The sequence below is a fragment of the Erinaceus europaeus genome, chromosome 7 (assembly GCF_950295315.1).
Source record: "Erinaceus europaeus chromosome 7, mEriEur2.1, whole genome shotgun sequence".
In the NCBI taxonomy this organism is placed as follows: Eukaryota; Metazoa; Chordata; class Mammalia; order Eulipotyphla; family Erinaceidae; genus Erinaceus; species Erinaceus europaeus.
The window spans coordinates 111553072-111570600 of NC_080168.1; the positions used below are offsets into that span (position 1 = coordinate 111553072).

Genomic DNA, 17529 nt, shown 5'->3' on the forward strand with positions numbered 1-17529 from the left:
GCTAGCATCTGGAACCTGGTGGCTGAAAAGAGAGTTAACATACAAAGCCAAACAAGTTCTTGACTAATCATGAACCTAAAGGCTGGAATAGTGCAGATGAAGAGTTGGGGGGGGGGGTCTCCGTTCTGTAGATAGCTAATGGGCATATTTTAGTTCTATTCCAAAGGGCCTGTGGCTATACTAGTTTTTTGTTTTTTTTTCCCTGAGACTGAAATCTGATATGCAGGTGGATCCAAAGTATTGTCTGGGGAGATCATGGCATGGCTGGAAAAAGGACCAGAAAGCAGCTGCATTAGGGAAAAGAGTAGCTTCCAAATATGGGAAAAGTGTATATATATTGTTGACTGTAAACCCCATTGATTTCATATGATCTGGAGCCCATATTCAGCTTAGGAGCCAATGTGACCTCTGCATCCCTGTAGATCTGAGCTCACATTCTGTGGTCATGAGTAGGAACATTCCTAGCAGCCCCAATATCAGGACCCATCTTCCTCAGGTGGAGCATAGAGTATGTTGTCCAGCCTCCCTTCAGAGGAAGGAACATTCTCTACCATTGTTGATCCAAGTTGAGGGCAAGGTCCTATGGGGGCCCACAAAGGGGTCTCTTTTGTTGTTTCTGATATAGATGACTGGTAATTTTAAGTTATTTTTTACCAGAGCACTGCTCAGCTCTGCTTTATAGTGGTATGGGGGATTGAACCTGAGACTTTGGAGCCTCAGGCATGGAAGTCTCTTTGCATAACCATTATGCTATCCACCCCCACCCAATATATATTTATTTACTTTTTTTTATAATTTATTTCTTTATTGGGGAATTAATGTTTTACATTCAACAGTAAATACAATAGTTTATACATGCATAACATTCCCCAGATTCCCATTTAACAATACAACCCCCACTATGTCATTCATCATCTTTCATGGACCTGTATTCTCCCCACCCACCCACCCACCCCAGAGTCTTTTACTTTGGTGTAATACTCCAATTCCATTTCAGGTTCGACCTGTGTTTTCTCTTCTAATCTTGTTTTTTATTATTTATTTACTATTGGGTAGAGACAGAAAGAAATTGAGAGAGGGGAGGAGATAGGGAGAGAGACAGAGAGACACCTACAGCCCTGCTTCATCACTTGTGCAGGTGGGAACCGGGGGCTTGAACCTGCAACTTCGCACACTGTAATGAGTGCAACTTAACCAGGTGTGCCACCGCCTGCCCCCCCATTATTATTTTATTATTTATTTATTTATTTGCCTCCAGGGTTATTGCTGGGGCTCGGTGCTTGCACCAGGCATCCTCTGTTCCTGGAGGCCATTTTTTTTCCCATTTTGTTGCCCTTGTTGTTACTCCTGTTGTCGTTATCATTGTTGTCATTGCTGTCGTTGTCGGATAGGACAGAGAGAAATGGAGAGAGGAGGGGAAGACAGAGAGGAGGAACGAAAGACAGACGCCTGCAGACCTGTTTCACTGCCCGTGAAGCGACCTCCCTGCAGGTGGGGGAGCCAGAGGCTTGAACCAGGATCCTTATGCCAGTCCTTGCACTTCACACGATGTGTACTTAACCTGCTGCGCGACCACCCAGTCCCAACATTATTTTTTAATGCTGTGTGAGGGATCTAAGGCATATGCCCTATGGTGGCATGGTCACTGGTCAGCTCTGCAGTAAATTACATGTCGTCAGAAGGAATCAAGCCTTTGACAAGCAGCAAAAGCAGCGATGGGTCAGAACAGACAGGCATCCAGTCTTCATATTTATTTCTGCACGTACACAGATTACACATAACTGCATATTTACATGAGAAATGGTACTAACTGGAACAAGGATCTTTGCTCACTATTAAAGGGGCAGACACTTAGCTGAGACTACAAGGAAGAATGGAGTGGGGTAGGAGTGGACAGACAGTCTTCCAGGTGAAGAGGCGGACAGACCAAGTGACACTCCTCCAGGGCAGGACAGGTCTCTGGGGAAGAGGCCAGGGCAGCCAGGCGCTGCTGTACACACTCTGCCGTCAGCCGAGCTTCCGGGTCTGCATCCCAACAGTCTTCCAGGAGGTCCCTCAGGCCACCAGGGTCCTGAGAACAACCAGGAGGGAGGACTGACCCCTGGGTCCTGAGTGACCCCAGAGTTAAAAGGTGTCCAGCACTCTTCCTTTACAGGCTTGAAACTCTTCTGAGCCATCTTGAACCTTTCCCTGCTCATTGAAATCCAGCCCTCTGTGTCTTGTTTCCTATGAGTCATAGTACTCACTGGGTGCCTCCCACAGGGTCCATCTTTATCCTCCAAGGAGCTAATTCAGGTTAATATCTTAACATGCTAATGGACAAGTTCTCTCCTTCCTCTCAGGCAACTAGGGTCTTATGCAAAGAATAGCTAGGCCACCTTCTCTAGCCTAGTCGATGCTGGTGCAGTGGGAATTTCAGACCAGGTATGACAGGAAGGGGCTTCCTGTTAGGAAACCATTTGTGTTATATAAACCCTGAAAATTTCACTGATAGGCCACTGCTTTTAACTTTTCCTACCAAGGACTGGTTGTTACTGCGTCATGGTAAAATCACAGGTCTGTAGGACAGGAGGAATCCTTCGATTGGATGTTGGACTCCAATGTGCCAAGCGAACTGTCATCCTCTGTGTCAGGACAGAGGTCAGGGCAGAAGCAAAGTCAAACAGAGTAGCTCAGGAGGTAGCACAGTAAACGAGAGTTGAACTCACAAGCATGGGGTCCTGCACAGACCTCTGGTGACAGGAGTGTAGAAAAATAAAAATAATAGGGAGTCGGGCGGTAGTGCAGTGGGATAAGCACACGTGGCATAAAGCTCAAGGACTGGCATAAGGGTCCCAGTTTGAGCCCCCGGCTCCCCACCTGCAGGGGAGTTGCTTCACAGGTGGTAAAGCAGGTCTGCAGGTGTCTATCTTTCTCTCCCTCTCTCTGTTTTCCCCTCCTCTCTCCATTTCTCTCTGTCCTATCCATCAATGAAAACAACAATAATAACTACAACAACAATCAAAAACAACAATGGCAACAAAAGGGAAAATAAATAAATAAATAATATTTTAAAGGTTTAAAATAATAATAAATTAAATAACCCCCCCCCAAAAAAAAAAACCAAACATGGGTGTCCTGAGATTGATCCCTGGCATCACATGAAGGAGAGTAATACTTTGGTTCTCCCTCTCTCTCATTAAAAATAAATATGCCTAGAGGTCAGGTGGTGGCACACCTGGTTAAACAGGCGGGAGCTGAGAGGAGACAGGAAGCTGCAGACAAGTCTTGAAGACCCTGCCCTAATCCTCCACTTCCTCCACCCACCAGCCCATGGATGGCCTCTTACTGTGCTGAAGCAGTGCCAGGTGGTTGGGACGTGGGGGCGCCTTCTCTCTTCCACTGTCAAGGTCCACAATTCAGAGCTGGTGGGAGAGCTGCCCAGTTCTGCCTCATAGGCCAGCTGGAAGGGTGGTGGTCTGCTGTCTGGGGAGAGCATGGTAGGAGCAGGCATCAGCTCATCCCTGGTGTGCCTCCCTTGTAGAAAGACCAAGGAGGAGAAGCTCCCTAGATCAAGAGGTGAGTGTGTCTGGAAAGGGTGAGAGGCAGGGCCTGAGAGGAGGCTCAGTGGATACAGCACATGCTTCCAGTGCATGGGATCCTGGACTTAACTCCTGGTACTTACCTGGAGGCTATTTTTTCCCACTTTTAGTGCCCTTGTTGTTATTGCTGTTGTTGGATAGGGCAGAGAGAAATTGAGAGAGATGGGGAAGGCAGATTGATACCTGCAGATCTTCTTCACTGCTTGTGAAACAACCCCTCTGCAGGTGGGGAGCCAGGGGCTCAAACAGGGATCCTTGTACTAGTCCTTGTATATATATATATATATGGAGAGGGGGTGGGGGAGATAGTAGGAGAGAGTGAAAGAGAAGCAGAGTATCACTCTGTTATATGTGCTTCTGGGAATCAAAACTCAGGAACTCATTCTTGAAAGTCCAATGCTTTATTCACTGTACCACCTCCCAGACCTCCTCCTTTTTTATTCATTCATTCACTCATTTATTCATCAACTTTTCACTAGAGCACTGCTCAGCTCTGGCTTATGGTGGTACTGGAGATTGAACCAGGGACTTCAGAGCCTTAGACATGAGAGTTTCATAACCACTATGTTATCTTTCCCCTATTCTCTCTCTCTCTCTTTAAATATTTATTTATTCCCTTTTTGTTTTTTTAAATTTATTTATTCCCTTTAGTTGCCCTTGTTGTTTTATTCTTGTAGTTATTATTGTTGTTGTTGTTGATGTCATCACTGTTGGATAGGACAAAGAAATGGAAAGAGGGAAAGACAGAGGGGGAGAGAAAGATAGACACCTGCAGACCTGCTTCACTGCCTGTGAAGCGACTCCCCTGCAGGTGAGGAGCCGGGGGCTCGAACCCGGACCCTTATGCCAGTCCTTGTGCTTCGCGCCACATGCACTTAACCAGCTGTGCTACCGCTCGACTCCCCCCCTTTTTTAAAAGAGCCATTTATTTATTTATTTATTTATTTATTTATTGCATTTGAAGTATTCCTCGATGACATCTATGACATCTTTGGCCTGAGATTCTTTGCCATAGTCCTTAACGACTACACAGCAGCAACCAACGACTTTACCAGGTTTACCCCCTCTGTCAGTTTTACAGAGGCCCACCCCTCTCCAGGTTTCTCCAGGTTTCTTGTTGTCATCAACATTAATTAGGTTGATCTAGTGTTCAACACAAAAGGCCTCTACTGGAGGTTAGGTGGTAGCACAGCGGGTTAAGCACACAGTACAAGGATCATTGTAAGGATCCTGGTTCGAGCCCCCGACTCCAGGAGGGGAGTCGCTTCACAGGCGGTGAAGCTGGTCTACAGGTGTCTTTCCCTCCCTGTCTGTGTCTTCTCCTCCTCTCTCCATTTCTCTCTGCCCTATCCAACGACGACATCAATAACAACAACAATAATAACTACAACAATAAAACAACAAGGGCAACAAAAGGGAAAATAAATAAATATAAATATAAAAGGCCTCTACCAACTTGACATACACAGGCTCATTACAGTTGGATGCACACACACAAAGGTGGGCTTGGCACTTGTCTAAGGCTTTGGTAGTCTCGCATATGCCATCTGCTAGGCCCTCATGAATGAGAGCTATCTTCAGCACCTTCAGCACCTCTTGTAAAGCCGTGCTCACGTCCACTACACCTCCAGTAGCAAGGCCTTCCTCGGCAAGGTGGTGGGTTAAGGGTGGAGCTGAATCTTGAGTACAACGGAGCCTCCACACCCATGTGAACTGGAAGCGGCAGGGAAAGAGCCTCTCTCTCTTTTATTTATTTATTTATTTCCTTTTTGTTGCCCCTTTTAAAAAAAATATTGTTGCAGTTATTATTGTTGTTGTTGTTGATGATGTCGTCATTGTTGGATAGGACAGAGAGAAATGGAGAGAGGAGGGGAAGACAGAGACGGGGAGAGAAAGATAGACACCTGCTTCACTGCTTGGAAAGTGACTCCCCTGCAGGTGGGGAGCCGGGGCTTGAACCTGGATCCTTAGTGGGGCCTTGCGCTTTGTACCACATGCGCCTAACCCGCTGCGCTACTGCCAGACTCCCTCCTTCTCTCTCTCTTTTTTCCACCAGGATTATTGCTGGGGCTCAGTGCTTACACTATGAACTAATGCTCCTGGTGGCCTTTTTTTTTTTTTTTTCTCTCTATTTTTACTTGACAGGGCAGAGAGAAATTGAGAGAGGAAGGGAGATAGAGAGGGAGAGAGAAAAATAGACACCCGCAGGGGCTCAAACCCAGGTCCTTGTGTATGGTGATATGTGTGCTTAACCAGGTGCACCACTGCCTGGCCCCTCTTTGTCTCTTTAAAGATATATTTATGTGTGGTCTGGTAGGTGGCACACATAATAAATTGTTTTTATTTAAAAGATATATTTAGGGAGTCAGGTGGTAGTGCAGCGGGTTAAGCGCAGGTGGCGCAAAGCGCAAAGACCAGTGGAAGGATCCTGGTTGGAGCAGCCAGCTCCCCACCTGCAGAAGGGTCGCTTCACAGGCAGTGAAGCAGGTCTACAGGTGTTTGTCTTTCTCTCCCCCTGTCTGTCTTCTCCTCCTCTATCCATTTCTCTCTGTCCTATCCAACAACAACGATATCAATAATACCTACAACAATAAAACAACAATGGCAACAAAAGGAATAAATATTAAAAAATAAATCTTTAAAAAAAGATATATTTATTTTTAAAGATGTATTTATTCACTATGGGCCCTAAATTCAATCCTTGGTGCCACCATAAGCCAGAACTTGAGTAGTGCTCTGATAAATAAATAATAAATAAAATTAAATCAAATAATTTGTTTATCAAGAGTGAGAAAACTTATGCAGTAATGGGCACTGAACTCAAGACATCCTGAACACAAATCCACTGCTCCCCCAAATGTGCTGCCTCCCAAGTTGATCCCTTCATTCTCAAAAATATAAAAGGGAAAGAATCAGCAAGGGTGGCTCAAAACTAGAATATATTGCAAGCCCTGGGACCCAGTTCTGGCGCTATAGGGAAAGGACAGAAAGGGGGGGCATGCTTACCTGGCCACAGGTCTGAGCAGCGGCTGAGGATCTCCCACAGGAGCAGAGCCAGAGAGTAGATGTCTGCTCTCCTGAGGGCCAGGCCCCAGTCCTGTAGGTCCAGAGTCTTATCCAAGAGTTCCGGCGCCATGTACCTCTGGGTGCCGGCCTGGGGGCAGCACATACAGGGGCAAGACTCACCTTAAGGCCCACGAGGTGGCCTAGTGCATGAAGAATTGAATTCTGAAGGATGAGGTCTTAAATTCAATCCCCAGCATCAAATGTGCCAGAAAGATTCCCTGGAGCTCTTCCCTTCCCTTCCCTCCCCTCCCCTCCCCTCCCATCTCCTTACCCTCCCCTCCCCTCCCCTCCCCTCTGTTTCCTTCCCCTCCCCTCTCCTCCCCTCCCCTCTGCTTCCTTCCCCTCCCCTCCCCTCCCCTCTGCTTCCTTCCCCTCCCCTCTCCTCCCCTCCCCTCTGCTTCCTTCCCCTCCCCTCTCCTCCCCTCCCCTCTGCTTCCTTCCCCTCCCCTCCCCTCTCCTCCCCTCTGCTTCCTTCCCCTCCCCTCCCCTCCCCTCTGCTTCCTTCCCCTCCCCTCCCCTCTCCTCCCCTCCCCTCTCCTCCCCTCCCCTCTCCTCCCCTCTGCTTCCTTCCCCTCCCCTCCCCTCTCCTCCCCTCTGCTTCCTTCCCCTCCCCTCTCCTCCCCTCCCCTCTGCTTCCTTCCCCTCCCCTCTCCTCCCCTCCCCTCTGCTTCCTTCCCCTCCCCTCTCCTCCCCTCCCCTCTGCTTCCTTCCCCTCCCCTCCCCTCTGCTTCCTTCCCCTCCCCTCCCCTCCCCTCCCCTCTCCTCCCCTCTGCTTCCTTCCCCTCCCCTCTCCTCCCCTCCCCTCTGCTTCCTTCCCCTCCCCTCCCCTCTCCTCCCCTCTGCTTCCTTCCCCTCCCCTCCCCTCTGCTTCCTTCCCCTCCCCTCTCCTCCCCTCCCCTCTGCTTCCTTCCCCTCCCCTCTCCTCCCCTCCCCTCTGCTTCCTTCCCCTCCCCTCTCCTCCCCTCCCCTCTGCTTCCTTCCCCTCCCCTCCCCTCTGCTTCCTTCCCCTCCCCTCCCCTCCCCTCCCCATCTCTCCCCTCCCCTCTGCTTCCTTCTTTCCTTTCTCCCTTCCTCCACTGCTCCTTGCAACAATTTTTCATTTTTAATATTTATTTATTTATTTTCCCATTTGTTGTCCTTTTTATTGTTGTTGTAGATATTATTGATGTCCTCGTTGTTAGGACAGAGAGAAATGGAGAGAGGAAGGGAAGACAGAGGGAGGGAGAGAAAGACAGACACCTGCAGACCTGTTTCACCACCTGTGAAGCGACTCCCCTGCACGGCTCGAACCGGGATCCTTATGCCGGTCCTTGTGCTTTGTGCAACGTGCTCCTTAACCCGCTGAGCTACCGCCTGACCCCCCAACTTTTAATTTTTATTGGATAGGACAGAGAGAAATTGAAATGGGGTTGGGGAGACCTGAAGACCTATTTCACGGCTTTTGAAGCAAACACCCCACCCCCCACCCAGCCCTGTCCGCCACCCTTGCAGTTGCACTTGGTACCATGTGCACTTAACCCTCTGTACCACTGCCCAGCCCCCTCCTATTTATTTATTTATTTATTTATTCATTTATTTATTCATTTATTCCCTTTTGTTGCCCTTGTTGTTTTATTGTTGTAGTTATTATTATTGTTGTTGGATAGGACAGAGAGAAATGGAGAGAGGAGGGGAAGACAGAGAGGGGGAGAAGAAGATAGACACCTGCAGACCTGCTTCACCTCTTGTGAAACGACTCCCCTGCAGGTGGGGACGCCCCCTCCCTTTTAAAAAAAGATTTTATTTATATATTCGTGAAGAGGATAGGCAGAGAAAGAAAAGAAAAGCAGACATCACTTTTGTACATATGCTTCTGGGGATTGAACTTGGGACCTTGTGCTTGAGAGTCCAGTGCTTTATCCACTGTACCCCTTCCTGGACCACACACTCTATTTCATTATTTTTCTGCCTCCAGGGCTATCTCTGGGGCTCAGTGCCTACACCATGAACCCACTGCTCCTGGTGGCCATTCTTTCCATTGTTGCTGTTGCTGTTGTTGGATAGGACAGAGAGAAATGGAGAGAAGAGGGGAAAGGGGGGTGGGGATTCTGTGAATTGACCCCCCTGTGGGTAGGGAGCCAGGGGTTCAAACTGAGATCCCAGTGCTGGTCTGTGTGCTTTCCACCATGTACGCCCAACCCGGTGTGTCACTCCCCAGGCCCCAATTCAGATTGTTTTTCCCTCTTGTTGACCTTGTTTTTTTTATTGTTGTTGTAGTTATTATTGTTGTTGTTATTGATGTCATCATTGTTGGATAGGACAGAGAGAAATGGAGAGAGGAGAGGAAGACAGAGTGGGGGGAGAGAAAGATAGACACCTGCAGACCTGCTTCACCGCCTGTGAAGCGACTCCCCTGCAGGTGGGGGGGGGGGGCCTCAAACCGGGATCCTTCCGCTGGTCCTTGAGCTTTGCGCCACCTGTGCTTAACCTGCTGCACTACCACCCACCCCACAATTAAATTTTTTTAAAAGATTCATCTAATTGGCAACTCTGACCGCATCAATGGTCCCCACAGCCTCCCCTCATCTTTAAACCAGCATTGTCCCAAACATCATTGTTGCTTCAGTACTGTTGCCACAGCAACAGGCACATCCTCATCAGCTGTAGCACCCTCACCCAGAGTACTCACTTCCATTATGGCAGCAGGGCTTCGGGGTTGAATAGGGCCCCGCGCTGGGGGCTGGGTGAAGCCAGGGAGCACCAAGGCGAGGCCCAGGTCTCCGATGACACATGACCCATCTTCCCGAATGAGCACGTTCTGGCTGCTCAGATCTCGGTGGGCAATGCTTGGTTTATAATGGCCTGTGGGAAAAGGCAAGGTTGCAGGAGAGTGGATCTTATTCCTCTCTTTGACCAGGTTTTCCCTCCAAGCTAAAGAAGGGTCAGAAACCTGGCTCCCAACTCCCCTGGCTTCCTGCCCCCAGCTCACCCACCATCCTGCCAGAGCTCCTCATGGAGAAACACCAAGCCCTGTGTCAAGGACAGTGCCATTCGCATGGAGCTTCTCCAGTCACTGGTGTGCCATGTCAAGTAGTGGTATAGGGAGCCCTGTGAAAAAGCAGAGAGGGTGGGGGGGGGTAGACAGCATAATGGATATGCAGAGACTCTCATGCCTGAGGCTCCAGAGTCCTAGGTTCAATCGCCAAACCACTGGTTAGAGTATAATATAATAGGGAGTCGGGCAGTAGCGCAGTGGGTTAAATGCACGTGGCACAAAGCACAAGGACCGGCATAAGGACCCTGGTTCGAGCCCCCGGCTCTCCACCTACAGGGGAGTCGCTTCACAGGCGGTGAAGCAGGTCTGCAGGTGTCTATCTTTCTCTCCCCCTCTCTGTCTTCCCTCCTCTCTCCATTTCTTTCTGTCCTATCCAACAATGACGATGACAACAATAATAACTATAACAATAAAACAAGGGCAACAAAAGGGAATAAATAAATAAATATTTTTAAAAGTATATAATATAATAAAATAAAAAAATAATAAAGTAAAATAAACCAGAAGGCAGAAAAGAAAAAAGGGAACATAGGGCCTGGGTGGTGGTGCACCTGTCTGAGTGCACAGGTTACATACAATGCGCAAGGGCCAAGGTTCGGGATCCCAGTCCCCACCTGCAGGAGGAAAGCTTCACAAGTGGTGAAGAAGGGCTGCAGGTGTCTCTCCCTCTCTATCCCCACTTCCTCTCAATTTCTGGCTGTCTCTGTGCAACAAATAAAGATAATTTAAAAAATTTAAACAGGAAAAGGGGAACACATAATTGGAGATGCTGGACTACCGCATACCCCAGAGGACAGACACACCCTGCAACATCCAGCAGAGTGGTCAGTTGGTCAGTGCTCTACTCACTGTATCAGACCATCCTTTATACTCCAGATATCAAGAAAGAGATGGAGACAGATAAAGAGGGGGAGAGTGGTCCTGGAGGTGGCAGGTGATGCAGTGGATAAAGCATTGAACTCTCAAGCATGAGGTCCTGAGTTCAGTCCCTAGCAGCCCATGTACCAGAGTGATGTCTGCTTCTTTCTCTCTTTCTCCTTTTTTTTAAATTTTTTTTTGTTTTATTTATTTATTTATTATTGGATAGAGACAGAGAGATATTGAGAGGGAAGGGGAGACAGAGAGGGAGAGAAACACAGAGACACCTGCAGCCCAGCTTCACCACTTGTGAAGCTTTTCCCCTGCAGGTGGGGACCAGGGGCTTGAACCTGGGTCCTTGTGCACTGTGATGTGAGCACTTAATCAGGTGCACCACCACCTGGCCCCTCTCTTTCTCCTTTTATCTTCATGAATAAATAAAATCTTTAAAAAAAGAAGGAAAGGGGGGGAAGGGGGGTTCATAGCATAATGGTTATGCAAAGAGACTCTCAATGCCTGAGGCTCCAAATCCCCCCCCTTTCCCCTCTATTACCCATTTCCCCCACGATTCCTGGATATCTCTTTTTAAAGAAAAATTTTTTTACCATCTTTATTTATTTATTTATTTGATAGAGACAGCCAGAAATCAAGAGGGAAAGGGGTTGTATGGAAGTGAGAGACAGGGAGACACTTGCAGCCCTGCTTCACCACTTGCAAAGCTTTCCCCTTGCAGGTGGGGAGGTTTCTGGCTATCTCTAGCTAATAAATAAATAAATAAATAAATAAATAAATAAATAAATAAATATAGCAAAAAGGAGGGGGGCTGGGTGGTGGAGAACCTGGTTGAGTGCACATGTTGCAAAGCCCAAGGACCAGAATTCAAGCCTCCAGTCTCCACCTGCAGGGGGCAAGCTTCTGGAGTGATGGAGCAGTTCAGATATCTCTGTCTCTCTTCCTTTCTATCTTCCCCTTCCCTCTAGATATATGGCTGTTTCTATTAAGTAAATAAAGATAGTAAATTTTTTTTTAAAAGAAAGAATAAATGTTGTGATCTGGGAGGTCATGCACTGGATAAAGCATTAGACTGTCAACCATGAAGTCTTAAGTTCGGTCTCCGGCAGCACATGGACCAGAGTGATGTTTGGTTCTTTCTCTCTCCTCCTATCATTCTCACCAATAAATAAATAAAATCTCTCTCTCTTTCTCTCTTTTTTTTTTAACAGAGCACTGCTCAGCTCTGGCTTATTGCGATGTGGGGGATTGAACCTGCGACTTGAGAGCCTCAGGCAAAAAAGTCTCTTTGCATAACCATTATGCTATACCCCCACTCAGTAAAATATTTTTTAAAATTTTATTTACTTATTTTCCCTTTTGTTGCCCTTGTTGTTTTTTATTGTTGTTGTAGTTATTATTGTTGTTGTTGATGATGTCATCATTGTTGGATAGGACAGAGAGAAATGGAGAGAAGAGGGGAAGACAGAGAGGGGGAGAGAAAGGTAGACACCTGCAGACCTGCTTCACCGCCTGTAAAGTGACTCCCCTGCAGGTGGGGAGCCGGGGTTCGAACCGGGACCCTTATGCTGGTCCTTGTGCTTTACGTCATGTACGCTTAACCCGCTGTGCTACCACCCGACTCCCAAAATCTTTTTTAAATTTTTTTAAATATTTATTTATTTTCCCTGTTGTTGCCCTTTTTTTTTTTATTGTTGTTATTATTGATGTCGCCATTGGATAGGACAGAGAGAAATGGAGAGAGGAGGGGAAGACAGATGGGGAGAGAAAGACACCTGCAGACCTGCTTCACCACTTGTAGAGCGACTCCCCTGCAGGTGGGGACCGAGGTTCAACAGGGATCCTTATGCCGGTCCTTGTGCTTTGTGCCACGTGCGCTTAACCCGCTGTGCTACTGCCCGACTCCCAAATAAAATCTTTAAAAGAGAGAGAGAGAGAAATAAATGTTTGCCCCGGCTCCCCACCTGCAGGGGAGTCGCTTCACAGGCGTTGAAGCAGCTCTGCAGGTGTCTTTCTCTCCCTCTCTCTGTCTTCCCCTCCTCTCTCCATTTCTCTCTGTCCTATCTAACATCGATGACATCAATAACAACAACAATAATAACTACAACAACAATAAAAAACGGGCAACAAAAGGGAAAATAAATAATAAAATTTAAAAAAGAAATGTTTAAAAACCAAAACAAAACAATGAACCTATTTGTGATGTTTTAGAGATCTGAACCAGGAGAATAAGCCTAGACAGTGTCCATCTATCCAGGTCGATCACCTGCAGATGCATACAACACACACCCACATCCATCAGTTCTCACCTTGGGATGCAGCTCTAGTACCAGCAGAGGCCCACAAGGCAGGGGGCCCGGGCTGCCCTTGCTGGATGTGATGAAGCGGACAATGTGGTCATGCTGGAGGCCTGGCAGCTGGTACAATGCTCTCTCAGCTTGAAACTGGGCCATGGCCCGAGGGGGGAAGGCCTTGATGGCTACCAGCTCACCTTGCAGCTCTCCAGCCCACACGACTGTGAGATCTCCTTCCTGAATCACCTGGTGAGGACAGAATACAGGGTTTGGGCCTCAGCTAGTGCTAGAGCAAGGCTTCCTTTCTGGTGCCACCTCCCTCCCCCTTTTCCTCCCTCTGTCCCTCCCTCCCAGCACCTGGGAAAAGCTCAGCTCAGGCAGTTCTGGCAGTTCCGCAAGCCAATCCCTTTCTGCCTCCGGCTCTGGCTGAGACCCCCCTGGCACTCGGCAGGGGCAGGCCTTCCTCTGTAGCAGGGCTGGGGCAGAGAGGAACCTCGGGTCAGGATGTGGGGCCTGGACTCTGGGAAAAGGACTTTGTGGGAGGTACTGGGAGTCAAGCTGTGGAGATTTCAGAGCCATGGGGTCATGGGAGTCTGGAGAGGGCTCAGAACTTTGGCATAGGGAATGGGGCTCATCGCAGAGGATGGGTGGGCCGGAGCAGTACCCAGAATGGTGTTGCCCAGGAGCAGCAGCAGGAGGCACAGTCCCAGCAGCGCCAGCGCCATCCAGATGACTTTACCTGAATGTGAGGGCAAGGATGCAGACTGGGGGAGCTTTCCCCAGATCCGCTCTCCACTCCTCTCCTGTTGCTCACAGAACTTGTTTCTCAACCTCCCTCCACCTGGGTCACCAGCCCCCTTATCTCTCAGTCACCAGGGCAACCAACTTCTCAAGGCCAGGAAGTGGGGAGCTGGGGAGCCAAAGGTGGGGGGTTGAGGGAGGAGATGAGGAGGGAGAGCTGGCTCCAGGTTCTCCCTCTCATCCTAGCCTGGACCTCAACCCCCATGTGGCGCAGGCACTCCAGGTGGCTACCTGGAGCAGGCTGGGGGCCCTGGGAGTCCAGAGAGCCAGGGCTCTTGCGGGGAGGCAAGTGGCTGTAGTTGGCATTGCAGAGGTCAGTGCCACAGGAGCACGTGAAGAGAGTGGAGCCAGGGCTGGGGTGGGCTCTGGGGCTCAGGTCACACTGGGGGGAGTCACAGCCAGGCTCATCATCCTCTTGGCATCCTGGTCGTTAGGAGAAGAGAGGAAGGGAGAGAGTGAGCAGGAGAGAGAGAGCATTATGGGTCAGGAACCAGAGTAAATACCTTCTTTATCAGACCCATCTCTTTCATCTCAAAAGCTTCTCCCCCCCCCCCCCCCTTCTCCCTTCCTTCCTTTTTATTTTACTGGATAGGGCAGAGAGAAATTGAAAGAGAAAGGGGAGATAGAAAGGGGAAAACAGTTAGGCAAAGAGACTCTTATGCCTGAGGCTTCAAAGTCACAGGTTCAGTCTCCTGTACCATCATCAGTCAGAGCCAAACAGTGCTATGGTAAAAAAAAAAAAAGGGAGGGGGGAGTCGGGCAGCGGGTTAGGGTTAAGTGCAGGTGGCGCAAAGCATAAGGATCGGCGTAAGGATCCTGGTTCAAGCCCCCGGCTCCCCACCTGCAGGGGAGTCGCTTCACAGGCGGTGAAACAGGTCTGCAGGTGTCTGTCTTTCTCTCTCCCTGTCTTCCCCTCCTCTTTCCATTTCTCTCTGTCCTATCCAACAACAACGATAACAATAATAACTACAACAATAAAACAAGGGCAACAAAAGGGAATAAATAAAATTAAAAAAGAAAATATCTTTTAAAAAATGGGGGGGACCAGGTGCTGGCACACCTGATTAAGTGCACAAGGACCCAGATTTAAGCATCACAAGTGGCAAAGCAGAGCTGCAGGTGTCTCTCTGTCTCTCTCCTTCTCTATCTCTCCCTCCCCTCTCAATTTCTCTCTCTATCCAATAATAACTACATAATTTTTAAAAAGTCAACACTTCAATAATAACTACAACAAAAAAGCAACAAGAGCAACAAAAAGGAAAAATAAAATAAGTCAACACTTCAAAAAATGTTTTTTAAAAAAAAGAGGGAGACAAAGACACCTACAGACTTGCTTCACTGCTTGTGAAGCGCCCCCTGCAGGTGGGGAGCGAGGGTGTGAACCTTGCTCCTTGTGTATAGCCTTTCTCCCCTGACTCTCTCCTTTCTTTCCTGCAATTACCTTTATCTATTTATTTTTGAGGTAATCTCAGTTTATAAGATTGTTTTTCATAAATACATTTTCCCGCTCCTTCAGAACAGGTTGCCATGCCCCACCACTACCCCTCAACCAAAATCTGCTCAGTTCCCTCTAGTTCGCAAGCTACCCCCTGCCCGCCCCTCTTGGTAACTTCAATCCCGCGGCTGCAGGCCATAGACTCGTCTTCATTTTCCTTATTTGACTAGGCTTGTTGCCTTGCTTTTGCTTTTTTTTTTTTTAACCAGAGTACTCCTAAGCTCTGGTTTATGGTGGTGCAGAGGATTGAACATGGGACTTTGGAGCCTCAGACATGAGAGTCTCTTTGCATAACCATTATGCTACCTACCCCCACCCTATATGATTTTTCTTATTAGTATCATTTGTCTATTTAAGATTTTATTTACTCATTAATGAGAAAGCTAGGAGGAGAGAGAGAGAAAGACCCAGACATCACACTAGTACATGTGCTGCTGGGGATTGAACTCAGGACCTCGTGCTTGAGAGCCCAATGCTTTATATCCATTGTGCCACCTTCTGAACCACATTAGTATATTAATTTATTAGATAGAGACAGAGAGAAGTCAAGAGTGAGGTCAGACGGTGGCACACAGGGTTAAGTGCACATACAAAGTACAAAGTGCAAGGACTGGTAGAAGGATCCCGGCTTGAGCCCCCAGCTCCCCACCTGCAGGGGCATCGCTTCACAGGTGGTGAAGCAGGTCTGCAGGTGTCTATCTTTCTCTCCTCCTCTCTATCTTTCCATCCCTTCTCAATTTTTCTCTGTCCTGTCCAATTTTTCTCTGTCCTGGAAAAAATGTCCATCAGGAGCCGTGAATTTGTAGTGCCAGCGTTGAGCCCCAGTGATAAAAAAAAAAAAAAAAGAGAGAAGAAGAAGAAAAGAATAGAGAAATCAGGAGGGGAGGGAAAGAGGGTTTGGACGCTGGTCTTTGAGCTGTAATGTGTGTGCCCCGCGAGGTGCACCACCAGGGACTCTTCTTTTTCTTTTTTTTAAAGGTTTTATTTATTTATTCATGAGAAGTGATAGAAGAGACAGACAGAACCAGACATCACTGGTACATGTGCCGCTGGGGACTGAACTCAGGACCTCATGCTTGAGAGTCCAGTGCCTTATCCACTGTGCCACCTCCCAGACCACCCGAACTCTTTTTTCCCTTCCTGTGTTCTATTTCTTCCTTCACCCCGACTTGGGAATGTACCTGACTCCCATCGTGCCACCACTCACCCTGCATCTCCACCTGTGTCTGGTCTTGGGTGAGGTTCCAGATCCCAAAGCAGCAGTGGCTGTAGAGACAGCGGATAAGCCTGGGAGGGCCTGGTCCTGCATCTAGCAGCTTCCCCAGTGTCTCTGTACTTCCTTGCACTCCAGGGGCCTCAAAGAACACACAGGTTCGCCTGCTTGGGGGTGCTGTGGTCCAGGGGTGTGAGGGAGAGAGGAAGGTTCAAGATGGAAGTGAATACAGGGACAAAAAACAGCAGCCCAAAGGAGAGACAATATGATTCCTATCCCAGGGCCAGCCTGACAGTCACAGCAGGAAACAAGGTCAGAAGAAGCCAGGAGCCTGACCCCCCGACTATGGAGACTTCACCCTTACTTACACCAGTGTCCACACTTCCAGAGGGGTGTCTGCTGCTCGGGTCCCCTTTTTCTCAGTGGTGAGTGGAAGGACCCTGTGACACCTACCTTGCACAGCTGCAGGAAGCAGTGCCCACAGCCCCAGAGTCCCCAGCATCAGGCTGAAGGTGGCAGCTGCAGCCAGAGAGCCAGGAGCCAGCACAGCTGCCCCTGGCCAGAGCCTCCTTCAGATCCAGCCACTGTGAAGCTTCTGATCTCTCAGCCCCCAACTCTGCCCTCCTTCTTATCCCAGTCTCTGTGTGGGGGAGAGGACAGTGTGGGGAATGGCCTGGAAGAAGGAGGAGCAAAAAAACCAATCTCATTTTCTCCTCCTCTTTCTTCTGCAGAGTAGGAGGGGGCTCTAAGTCCCAGCCAAGCCCCAGTGATGCCCAACTTGAAACCTCTGCCCTTTGCTCACTCTGGAAGAAGGTGTTGCATCCTGGATAGAGACAGAAATCTAGAGGGAGGGAGTCGGGCGGTAGCGCAGCGGGTTAAGCGCACGTGGCGCAAAGCACAAGGACTGGCTTAAGGATCCCGGTTCGAGACCCCGGCTCCCCACCTGCAGGGGAGTCACTTCACCAGTGATGAAGCAGGCCTGCAGGTGTCTATCTTTCTTTCACCCTGTCTTCCCCACCTCTCTCCATTTCTCTCTATCCTATCCAACAACAACGACATCAATAACAACAATAACTACAACAACAATAAAACAAGGGCAACAAAATGGAATGAATGAATAAATGAAATCTAGAGGGAGGGAGCCAGGAGGTGGCAAAGCAGGTTAAGCACACATG

At 48.6% G+C, this 17529-nt stretch overlaps 1 protein-coding gene and 1 pseudogene across 3 annotated transcripts; both read right to left on the minus strand.

The window, feature by feature from the left end:
- Nucleotides 1-1736: 1736 nt before the first annotated feature.
- Nucleotides 1737-17071, minus strand: AMHR2 (anti-Mullerian hormone receptor type 2). 3 transcript variants are annotated; one of them, XM_060193475.1, is made up of 11 exons: nt 16808-17064; nt 16349-16531; nt 13878-14069; nt 13510-13584; nt 13203-13321; nt 12861-13091; nt 9620-9734; nt 9316-9488; nt 6588-6735; nt 3329-3465; nt 1737-2071 (listed from the first exon to the last, which is right to left on the minus strand). In XM_060193475.1, exons 1-11 carry the CDS (start codon nt 16854-16856, stop codon nt 1862-1864), a joined length of 1632 nt encoding a protein of 543 aa, XP_060049458.1. In that variant the 5' UTR covers nt 16857-17064; the 3' UTR covers nt 1737-1861. The 3 variants fall into 3 exon arrangements, with proteins under 3 accessions (XP_060049458.1, XP_060049459.1, XP_060049460.1); XM_060193476.1 differs by lacking the exon at nt 16349-16531 and having other exon boundaries at nt 16808-17061; XM_060193477.1 differs by lacking the exons at nt 9316-9488; nt 9620-9734 and having other exon boundaries at nt 16808-17071.
- Nucleotides 4527-5306, minus strand: LOC103109201 (small ribosomal subunit protein eS12-like; annotated as a pseudogene).
- Nucleotides 17072-17529: the final 458 nt, after the last annotated feature.

Bases quoted from the DNA above. Each gene is read 5' to 3' on its own strand.
- AMHR2 (XM_060193475.1), bottom strand. From the start codon at position 16,856: ATGCTGGGGACTCTGGGGCTGTGGGCACTGCTTCCTGCAGCTGTGCAA. The intron at 14,070-16,348 runs GTGAGTGGTGGC...CCTAACGACCAG, and splicing joins GACACAGGTGGAGATGCAGG to GATGCCAAGAGGATGATGAG. The intron at 2,072-3,328 runs GTAAGAGGCCAT...GGTTGTTCTCAG, and splicing joins CCTGGCACTGCTTCAGCACA to GACCCTGGTGGCCTGAGGGA.